This window comes from Tupaia chinensis, unplaced genomic scaffold (assembly GCF_000334495.1).
Source record: "Tupaia chinensis unplaced genomic scaffold, TupChi_1.0 Scaffold000374_1, whole genome shotgun sequence".
In the NCBI taxonomy this organism is placed as follows: domain Eukaryota; kingdom Metazoa; phylum Chordata; class Mammalia; order Scandentia; family Tupaiidae; genus Tupaia; species Tupaia belangeri.
Window position 1 is genome coordinate 952,225 of NW_006159872.1, and position 11,347 is coordinate 963,571.

An 11,347-nucleotide genomic window follows, 5' to 3' on the forward strand; every position below is an offset into this window, starting at 1 on the left:
CTTCCGGGGCCCCCCCTCCTTCCAACTCCACCGCCATCCTCCCCCCTTCCTCCAGGCAAGGCAGCCAGCTCAATCTCAATGACCACTTGCTTGGCCACTCTCCAAGTTCCACAGCCACAAGTGGGCCCGGTGGAGGCAGCCGGCACCGGCAGGCTAGCCCCCTGGTGCACCGGCGGGACAGCAACCCCTTCACGGAGATCGCCATGAGCTCCTGCAAGTACAGCGGTGGGGTCATGAAGCCCCTCAGCCGCCTCAGCGCCTCCCGGAGGAACCTCATCGAGGCTGAACCCGAGGGCCAACCCCTCCAGCTCTTCAGCCCTAGCAACCCCCCCGAGATCGTCATCTCCTCCCGGGAGGACAACCATGCCCACCAGACCCTGCTCCACCACCCCAACGCCACCCACAACCACCAGCATGCCGGCCCCACTGCCAGCAGCACCACCTTCCCCAAAGCCAACAAGCGGAAAAACCAAAACATTGGCTATAAGCTGGGACACAGGAGGGCCCTGTTTGAAAAGAGAAAGCGACTGAGTGACTATGCTCTGATTTTTGGGATGTTTGGAATTGTTGTTATGGTGATAGAGACCGAGCTCTCTTGGGGTTTGTACTCAAAGGTAGGGGCTGTGGTTTCTCTTTATACCTTGAACAAAAGGGGTATGTAGGTAGCGAGTGAGCGAGCGAGATTGAGAGAGAGAGAGAGGCAGATTGAGAGAGTGAGAGAGAGAGAGTGAGAGAGAGAGATTGAGAGAGGCGGTGGGGGAGAGGCATTTGCTCAGTTCTATTGAACACTCTAACTTCCCATGGTTTTCCTTCTTAATCCCGGGAGAATTCATTCCTCGCTTCTTTTGGAGGGGGGGTGGGCATCCCCTAACACAGTGGCTAATTTGCAGACTCTGTGTTAGGGAGGATTAAAGAATCCCTTCTGAGAAATCGTTTTTCCTCCTGGCTCACTCGTACTGAAGCACAACCCAGCAGCTTAACGCACCAATTAATTACACTCTGCCTTGATGTGTTTGCCAGTTTCCTGCGACTTCCCTCCTCTCCTCCCCTCCCTGCTCCACTCCATTTTCCTGAGGATAAAAAAGAAATAAATGTCTGGGTGGGGGGTGGGGAATCCGTACCGTGGCCCAAGTCCCTTCTCTCATCCCAAGTTTCTATTTCCCTCTTCTTCCTGGAGAGACTCGGGGCAAAAATGGAAAAGCACCCATGACTCTGAGGGCACGGGGGTAAAAATACAGGCGGAGGAAACTGGCATCCCTCCCCTCAGGAAAAAGGACTCAGAATAAACCTGCTGCCACCTCGTAAACATCCCCTGATAAAAATGGCTACAGGTGTTACCCGGGCAGAGCAGATGGGCGCCGCCTTGGCATCGGCTGGGGGGAGCGCCTCTCCTCGGGATGGGATGACAGGGCTTCCCAGGCGGTCCCCGTGAGCCCGCGCCCCAGCTCAGCCCCAGTTCTCCCCTCCCACCCCAACTCCTTCTCCTCGGGATAAATAAAGATGAGTGTGTGTGTGTGTGTGTGTGTGAGTGTGTGTGTGAGGGTGCGCGCCCAGATGGAGAACGGCAGGCACCGGCTTCGGGGGGAGCTGGGCCCGCAGTGGCAGCCTTGCAGTGCAGCCCCAGCATGGAGGAGGGGGGCTTCCCTCCCAGAGGGAATGGAGATTGAGGAAGGTGGGTTGTGGCCTCACTCCTTTTGCATGGAGCCCTCCTGGTGTGAGCTGGAAGGCTTGGAGACCCGGGGATTGATGGCTGGACAAGTGGCTTTTTTCTCACTAGACCTCTCACCCCCAATTTGTTGGTGTGTGTGTGTGTGTGTGTGTGTGTGTGTGTACACGTGTGCATGAGCCTGCTTGTTGCTTGGATTTCTCTATTTGTCATTTTGGGCAGGGGTTGGCTAGGCTGGCCGGCGGGTAGCTGGGAGGGGTTCAGCTGTTGGAGGTTTCAAATAGAGCTTGTTTCAGGCAGGGCACAGCTGCTGCGAGACTGTCACATTCCTTGTTGAAATCCAGCCGCAAAAACCTAGGAGGTGCTGATCGGATTTCCCCCATTCCCAGCATCTCGCTTTAGCCTTGGCCGGGGATGGGCAGACTTGCCCGCCCTGCCAACGGGCGGGGCAGACCTGTCAGAGGACCTGAATAGCCACAACCGGGACTTCCAGGCAGCGGGTCCTCCAGGGACTCACTGCTCCGAGGGGGCTGCCCCAGGCGAGGGCAGCACCTGGAAGTGCCTTGGCTGTAAGCTCGAGGATGAGCCCCTCCGTGAGCAGGAGCAGAAGCGAGCAGGGTTTCCCCTGGAATCGCAGCTCACTTAGTCATCCCCTGTAATGAGCCTCGGAGTCTGCGGGTCCTTCTGCTCGCCGCCTTCTCAGAACCGCCTTCCCTGCTGGGCGCCCTGGGAGACGAGGCTGGCAGCAGCCCCGGGCACAGCTCTAGTTCCCTCTAGTCACCCCTTGGGAACCAGAAGCCCTCCCTGGGGGGAACTGGCGAAGACTTGAGTGCTGGGGGTGTGAGGGGAAAGGGCACCTCTGCAACCCTTTTTTTCAGTGACCTCAGTGGTCTGAGCTGTTGAGGAAACGGCTGGTCCCTGAAACAGTGGCTGAGCAGAGTCCCCAGGGTGGGACTTACGCACTTGTCTTCATGCCGTGGGATGGTCACTGCCAGGCAGGAATGGGCCCTGTCCTCTGCCTGGGGCAGGTGCACCCAGGTGGTACTCAGGAAACGGGTTTTCCAGCACCGGGGGAAGCAGACTCCAGGGGAACGAAGGGGGAGGCGCGCAAGCGCTTGGTCTTCCCCATTTCTCAGTCATCGAGCCTCTGGCTGATGGCAGCCTGAGCAGGCAGTAGCTGAGGTCTGGCTTGCCCCAGCAATGAGCTGGCCACTTCTGTGAGCCTGGGACTGGCATTGTCACGAGCGGGGCTCACTTTAACCTGCTCACCCACTCACCCATCCTTCCATCTATCCATGTATGTTCTGAGTCATTTCTGAAACAGGCGTTTTCTGGGTATCTTCTATGTGCCAGGCCCTTTCAAAGAATCTAGTCGAAGTTGGAATCCTGGTGCTGCCACTGCCGGTTGTGTGATCTTGGACAAGCCGGGAGTCTGTTCCCCCAGCCGCGAAGTGGGGAGAACGAAATGAGAAGTAAGGCCCTCCAGGTAGGGCCGGCTTCAGAAATGGGACCTTTTGTGATCGTCATTAATGATGACGCCAAGGGGAAGAGATGTCATTTTCCTCTGTCATCTTACTCTGGCTCTAGAGTTTGTTGGGGCCTTCAGAGATTAAGAGCTAAGCGTTGACAGTGAGGGAAAAGTTGTGTGTTGGAGGGGAGAAGTTCTGAGAAGAGGCTGGGTCTGCCTGGAGACCACCTTTACACCCGGGTCTGTTGTGTATGGGTGAAGAGCTGCTCCCCAGCCGCATGGAGGAAGACTCTATTTGTGACAAGAGGGTGTGGGTTAGGCTGAGTTCTCTGAGTTCTTCAAGGCAGGAGAACTCAGAGACATTCCATGGGCTCTGGGGAGCTGTGGGCAACACTCCCTTGCTGTGGGACTTTGTGAGTCTGGTTGGCTTTGCTGATCAGTGTGGAGGCAGGAGGATGGACAGGGTGACCGCAGGCATCCCAGGCAAATCAGATAATTCCGCATGGGTGGTGGCAGTTCTCATACAGGGGCACTGGGGAGGGGGTACCCTTTCATCCCTCCCCAGTGATTGAAGGCTTACTAAGCTAGTGTCTGGGCTGCTGTTGTCTGGAGTTCTCTGGTTGTTTTTTTTTACCCTTCCCACGGGGCTGGGGCCTTCCTGCTCACCTGTCTTTGGCTGCCCTCCGCTGCTGAGGAAGCAATTCACTGAGCAGGCCTGGGTCTCTTGAAAAGGAACATGGCATGTGCCCTGAGCATGTTCGCAGTTCATGCAAAAGGAGCCAGCGTGAGGAGGTTGCAAAATCGAGACAGAACGATCCCCAGCTCCCACCCTCACAGGCCGTAGGCGATGACACGGGAAGGAAGCTGCTGGAGCGAGGAGGGATCAGCCGGAGCAGGGGGTGGGGCTTGGTTCCCAGGCAAGTTCAGATAAGAGGACTGTTCCTTATTTCACCTGCCGTGAGGCCAAATGGCAGCGAGATGCCAGAGAGGGCCCTCTGTGCTCCCCAAGCTGGTAGGCAACCCCGAGCTGAGGAACGATCCAGGCTTCTGTAGACAGGTGGTGTTCCTCTCTGCAAGCTCAGGCAGCCTGGCAGGGTCAGGTCTAGAGACGGTTGCGAGATCTTGTTAAGACCCCGTTGCTACCTATCAGTGTGAGTCAGGGTGACAGCAGGAGGATTTGGGGAGTCTTTTCTGGTGTTTTTTTTTTTTTCCTTCTTGAGCCTGTTTGGAGCACACCCACTGCCTTGCCTTGAACTGCCTGCCATGCTCTTTCTACTGGGCCTGGAGAGAGAAACGGGAAGGTCTGGCTCGGCCTGCCCACGCTCTCCTTCTGGGCTGCGGACACCTCACCCATACCCTGCCATCGAGGAGCTGGGCTGGTGCCTCTGTCCAGCTGGCAAGTCACCTGTGGCCCTTGCTTGTCGGGGGCCTTTGGTGTCAGGCCCCAGTCATTCTCTGGGGAGCCTGGAGAATGCTGGTGTGGCAGGGTAGTTCTCCATCAGTTCTGGACAACCTGGAACCACTTCCCCACCCTGGGCCTTGAGTTTCGCCTCCCAGGCAGAGCCTAACCTCTGCTCACCTCGTGCCTGTGCCTGCCTCCCACCAGCTTCCTGCCTCTTATCGCTCCCGCTGCCTCCCCCTTGTGCTGGGGAACCCCCGGGTGTAGAAAGAAGAGTTGGTGTGAAGGTTCTTCCCTGGGCCACCCTGCCCACTCCCATGGGTGGCATCTCTTACCCCTAGTTATTCATCTTCTTCAGATCAACTAGTAGGGGGCCGCCTTGATGGGACAGCCTTCTCTGCACGCCCAGGAGGGCCCAGTCTCCTGCCCATCCACTCTTCAAAGAAAACGCTGTCCCTTAGTCCAAGGCCAGCACGTTGCCTATCTCTTCACTGACAGTGCCAAGGCCAGTGAGCTCCCCACAGCCTCCCTCCCCAGCAACCGGGCTGGGCCACTGGTTCCAGTTCTCTTGCCCTCTGCCTTTCCAGACATGGAGGTCTGGTCTGCAGAAGGGCTGAGAGCAGCCAGCGTGGCTGTGTGGACGGTCTGCACCTTCTGCTCTGACCCAAGTGCCACTCGGGCTGTGGGCGGCTGTCAGAGGTTGCCCTGGTTGTTTTGAGAAGACCCTCCAGGACCTTGGTGTCCGCACTCTCAGACATGTGGGATAGAACCAACCCTTTTTTATTTTTATTTTTTTGGAGAGGTTTTCGCTATAGGGTGCATGCGCTCACCAGACAGACAGAGAGAGACAGAGAGATAGAAAGCGAGAAATCACCCCCCAGAGGGGATGGTCACGCCGCAATCCCTCCTCCTCCGTTCTCCTCTCAGGATCTTGGGCACGCACGCACACGCGCCCGGCATGAGTTTAAGCCACCGGGTCTGGGACGTGAACCGTGATCGACTACATGGGAGTTCAGTGACATAGCCATTACGCTAACTGCTGGTCCCAGGACTGACCCTTTCCCGTGGACCCTCCTCGTGAGTCGCAGAAGGCAGGACAGCAGGCAGGACCCTGCGAGTCGGCTGCAGGGCCCCAGGCACACGTTTTATCTTCCCGAGTCTCACTGAGCGAGCCAGCCGAGAGGGCCAGAGCAGCTCGCAGTGTAAAAACAGGCCCTTCGCCCCCACCGCAGGGTGGCGGTGACTTTCTTTCTAATCTGTGTGGACAGTTTGCACATGAGTCAAAGGTTAGTAACCCACAGGGGGGACGGCTAACTTTTTATGTATGCTTACCCTTTGCCTGTCGTCGCACTATTTATAACTGTCCTGGGGAAAGACTTCAGAACACATCCGGGCTTCCCTTCCCCACGGGTGGTGTTACTGGGCGCTGGGTGCCGGCCATGATGGCTGGGACATTTGTCTCCCGCACAGGTTAATTACAAAGCTATTCGATGGCCTTGTATTTCCCTTATTGAGTTTCAGGAGGGGGAGATTTGTAAGGCCATGGTCAAAAGATCTGCTTTAAAAACATAAGAGAAAGAAAAACAGAAATAAGAAGAAATTCGAGGAACCTCTGTAGTGACTCTGAGGCCTGGATGGGAACATCGAGTCAGCGGAGAGAGCTCTGCTTCTGTGGCAGTTGTTTGTAAAGCACGTTGGGGGCAGACGAGTGTGTGAGTGTGAGTGTGAGTGTGAGTGGGGGTTGTGAGGGCGGCTGTGTGTGGATGAAATACCACTTTACTCAGCTCGGTGACAAGCAGACCAGCGCGTTCACTCGTTGCTGTTTTTCTTCTCTTTCTTTCAAAATCCCAAAGACGGGGAGGGGGGGAGAGAGAGAGAGAGGAAAGCCACCAATTCCTCTTTAAATAATGAGGGTGGGGAATTCTAAGACTGTGCTGTTCTCAAGAGCCGTGGGGAGGAAAATTCTAGTGCTTTTTCTTCTGGTGAGGAAAGTCCGGAGGAGGCTAATGGGTTTTTAGGTGCCCCCCTCCCCCACCCTGTCATTCCACCCCCAGGAGCTCAGCTGGGATCTGCCAGGGAGAAGGGAGGAGGGGCCGGGAGCAGGGACCACGCTGCCTCGTCTTCACGCCAGCACCCCACGGGGCCCACGGGTGCTGCTGAGTGACAGGGAGGGCAAGGCCGAGGCCATTTGTGGAGCTCTGGGTTGGCCTCACACCTGAGTCCTAGAAGCAGGTGCTCGTGGCCTGCTTTGTCGATGAAGTCACCAGGACAAGCTGACACCGCTGGTGGGTGGTGGCACTGAGATCAAACTCCAGGCCCTTTGGCTCCCGAGTTCACGCCCTGTCCCTCGTGTGCTGCTGCTAGCTAAATTGCTTACATTCATTAAAACAAAAGTTGTTTATTTCTTCCATGAGTGGAAGAAACAGAGAGAGAGAGACAGAGAGAGAGAGAGAGAGAGAGAGAGACAGGCGCCCCCAGCAGGGACTTGATGCTGTGGCCTATCTCCAGCCTCAGCCAGCCTCAGATTGTGGGCACGAGTGTCCCGTGTTTCTCAGGGGGTCGGTGGCCATGCACCTGGAACCTACCCACGTGTGCAGGCACCGTGCTTTACCATTGGGCCACTGTCCAGCGCCCCACTTCTGTTCCTAAGAGACAAGTCAAGGCTTCTCGGCCTGAGACCCATGATGAAAATGCTGGACCGGGAGCACTCCTGAGAGGTGGGTGGGGTGGGCTTAATGGAGTGGAGGAGACACCGGGGCGGGTGCCCAGAGGAACAGTGTTTGAGGGACGGCCACTGGGTAGCCCGGGCTGGGGGACATTGCGAACAGGCCCCGCCTCGGCCTTTCCTGTGGGGCTGGTAGTACTTCCCTGTCACAGCCCCAGGGCACGCCCCCACCCTCCACTCCCACCCCAGCAGGACCCTCCGCCTGGGCGTTAACTGTGCACAGACGTCACCCCTCAGCCACCTGGCTCATCACTCAGTCCCTTTTCTCCTCCAGCACAGGCTAGGTGGCTACTTGCGAGGGCCACCGTCGTGGGCCTGGGGTGTTCTCTCTTCCAAGGTATTTTTGTGCCTGTTGTCCTTTACGGCCTCCCACCTGGCCCTCAACTCTATTCACAGATGAGAAAATTGAGCTGTAGGGTTTCGTGACTTAGTCCAGGTGCCTGTCTCAGGAAAGACGATTCTAGAATGAGAGCTCAGTGCTCTAGGCAATGCTGGTTTCCTGGTTCCAAACCCAGTCCAAAACTCCACTGGGGATTTGAGTGAGGGGACTGCTAAGGGCTTCTCCCATCTTGGTTCTAGAATTTTCTGCTTCAGTCCCACTCTCCTACTTCCCTGCGTGTGCCTTGCGCCTTGGTTTAGGTCTCTTGGGGGCATTTAGTGCTGGAGGCACAGCTTGCTGTGTGACCTTGGTTAAGTCCTTTCATCTCGCTGGGCTTCTGTTTCTCAACTTCCTTCCTGGCCCAAGGCTTTGTAACCCGATTCCAGCTCAAGCTCTGTCACATAGCACATGTTCTTGAGGGGCGTCAGGCGTGCTCCCCGACAGCCTTGTCTGGGCTGGGCTGCAGTTTCTGCTGTTGGTGCTGGGGAGCACTGAGGAAGGAGACAGGAGCCCAGGCTGGGGTGTCAGGGAGGCTCCCTGCAGGACGGGGTGCTCCTGCAGAAGTAGACAAACCAGGGTGGGAAGGTCTCTTCAGATTGTGAGAACGTGGGAGCCGGGGTGGAGGGCAGAGCATGTCGGGCATGTGGCAGGTTTGGGGACAGTTCGAAGTCCCTTCCCTTATGGCGTATGGCATGCACTGGGACAGAGAGGGCGGGGGGTGGGGGCGGGGAAGACTGAGAAGGGTGCTCGAACTGGTCTCAGCCTGAGGTTCTGAGCAGAGACGGAAGAGTTCACGCCCCAGGCATGATGCTACCGTGATAGGTTTAATGCTTGGTTAGTACCTGCGATCCCATGGCCTCAGCCCTGACGGCCTCGTGTTCTTTCTCAGAGGTAATTTTAACTGGCATGATCGTTAAGGGCTTGGGATCTGGGTTCAAATTCTGACTTAGAGCCATGCCAGTGGTGGGTCCCTGGGGAATTTACTGAATCGGAGTCGGTTTCCTTGTGTCATGGGGCCAGCAGGTGGTGTGGTTGAGGTATGGATTCCTACATGGTTGACAGGGTTTGAGCCTCAGACCCGGCGCCTTGAAAATCACACCAGGCACATGTGCGTACGTGCTCAAAATCCTGAGAGGAGAATGGAGGAAAAGGGATTGCAGTGTGGCCAGCACCCCTGGGGCTTGATTTCTCACTTTCCCTCTCTCTGTCTCTCTCTGGAGAGTGCATGCACCCTTGACAAAAACAAGAACCGAAAAATAGGAAAAGAAAAAAAAAGAGAAAGGAGCCGTATCCCTTACCTACAGCATTAGCACCCAGTACAGAGCGGGCATTTACTGAGCCACAGTATCTGCTGCTTCTACACGGGGCGGGGCGGTGTTCAAAAAGCTCACAAAAAGTACCTATTATGAAAAAATGTCATACATAGATTTCCAATTATTTTTATATCAAAATAAATTCGTACTTTAATTCCATTTTCCTATAACTTTTCGAAGTCCCCTTGCACTAGAGCAGCTGTTGGAAGGTGCCATGGGCGGATGGAGACTGGAGGGACTCGCGTGTTTGCCCCTCCACACCCCGCTGGTTGTTGTGGGAGAAGGCTGTGTGTCCTTGTCAGGAGAAGGGGGCTCCGGCAGAGTGGAGCACACTTACTCGGGTGTCACGCCATCAAGCATGCTTCCGGATGGGCCTCAGTGGGCGAAGGGCTTCTGGAGTCTCCTTGCTCCACCGCGCCCAGTTATTCTAACCCAGGCAGCAAGCCGGGGCTTGGCATGGCCGACTGAGTGTGGACACGCAAACCGGACAGGTGGAGTGAGAACGAAAATAAGCCAGTAGGGCCAGACCAGAGGCTGGGAGGCCTGGAAGAAGGTCAGGGAACACATGATGACCAGGGAGAAAGAGACCGAGAGAGTGGGCTACACCAGGAGGCGGCCTGGACCGAACCAGGAGAAAAAGCCATGCGTACTGGTCAGCGTGGCACCAAGAGAACACACTTCCCTTCAAGACTTGACACAGTGTTTTCTTGAACTCGAAAGGTTCTTTCTGCCCCTTGAACCCACTGGGGCTCCAGGGCTGGAGCAGTTGGTAGCTCCCAGCCAGACACCAAGGGACACCCAGAGCAGCAGCAGGGGAGGGACGTGCCAGGAGACAGGGTTTGACTTGCATGAAAGTCATTTCTTTTTTTTTTTTTTCCACAAGGCCTGGTTGCAAGGTAACTGGGGTTGTATTCCGAGCAGAGCCCTGGCGGTACTAGATGAACAACATGCAAATGATGTGTGAAATAATATGCAAATTGGCATCTGTTATTTTCAAGTCAGCTTGTTGGGCATTGCTCTTAAAGGACAGGAGTGCTGCTTGGTGTCACATGAACAAGAAAGCTGGCTTAAAGGATGCTCCTTGCAGGGGCTGAGTGAGCTGGCGCCTCCCGTGAGAGGTCGCAGGCAGCTCCTGGGCCTGTGAGGTGGCATCTGGAAGGACGAGTTGTTTGGTGTCCAGGTTGTAGTTGGAGAAGCCCATGAGGGTGAGGGCCCTGCCCAAGGTCACCCAGCGGGTAGGGTGGGAGAGTCAAGGATGAGGTCAACAGTGCCACCTCTCCTTGCTGACCCGCAGGTGACTTTGAGCTGAAAGCGGCCCCGTGGTGAGGCGGGAAGACCCTGAGCTGGGTGCCAGTGCTGGCCTGCCCCTTGGTTACTCAGACTCTCTTGAGTCTCAGTTTCCCCATTTGCAAGTGGGGATATCCACTTTGCCCTGAGCTGGTGAGAACGTACCACATCAGCTAATGGTCGGTAAGTGGCCAGCTGGCGGCCACACACCTCCGGCTGCCCCCACGCGGCAGTACCTCCTAGCGCCTTGTCCTTGCGAAGGTCCACCCGCAGGGACTTGCGCAGAGTCCATCCTTCCTTTGAAGGTTTAGGATTTGAGGATCAGTAGATGGTGTAATGGTTACATTGGACTCCCACACAGTCAAGTGTGGTTCGAGTCCTGGACCCAGGGACTTAAAACTCACACCAGGCGCATGTATGTGCATGCCCAAAATCCTGAGAGAAGAATGGAGAAGGGATCACGATGTGGCCATCCCCCCTGGGGGTGATTTCTTGCTTTCTGTCTCTCTCTCTGTCTCTCCAGGGAGTGCACACACCCTATGGCAAAAATTTCTCTCAATAAATAAATAAATAAATAAAAAAGATTTAGGATTTGAGCAAATTTGGGCTTAGCCATTTTTATTTTATTCTGGCTTTCAGTAGGTGAGATGTTAGCACCCCCAAGTTGCTTTTACTTGTGGAATGCCTGGGGCCACCGACATGCATGATGTCACTTTCCCAAGGTGAGGGCTTAGGGCAGGCGTGTTGTTCTGAGTTGGGCCATCCTGTGGAAGACCCAGGGCTGCATGGCTTTGGTGGGTGCCCCAGAGAGGTCTCTGAGGACAGCTAGGGGTGTGTCTGGCTTAGAATGGCACCTTACCCCCCTCCCCGAATGGCCAAGCTCCAGGACCCAGCCAGGCAGGCCGGCCTGGGTGGACAGGGACCATGCTCATCCCTCCTACCTCTCTAAGAAACCCAGAGCATGACTGTCCTCCTTCCAGGAGCCTCTGGCCCAGAGACATCATGTGGCTTGTTCAAGGCCACTCAGCCTTGGTAGTGGCAAATGAGCAGCTGGAATCCAGGACGTCTGGGTTTTAATTCTTTTTGTCCTTTATTTCCCCCCCCACCCAC

At 56.0% G+C, this 11,347-nt stretch overlaps 1 protein-coding gene across 1 annotated transcript in view; it reads left to right on the plus strand.

Moving 5' to 3' along the window:
* KCNN3 (potassium calcium-activated channel subfamily N member 3) overlaps window positions 1-11,347 on the plus strand; it is a 201,105-nt gene that overhangs the window by 1,977 nt on the left and 187,781 nt on the right. The window contains exon 2 of the mRNA XM_027773798.1: window positions 15-614. Within this exon, the coding sequence (XP_027629599.1) occupies window positions 15-614 (600 nt within the window). The remainder of the gene's footprint in view (window positions 1-14; window positions 615-11,347) is intronic.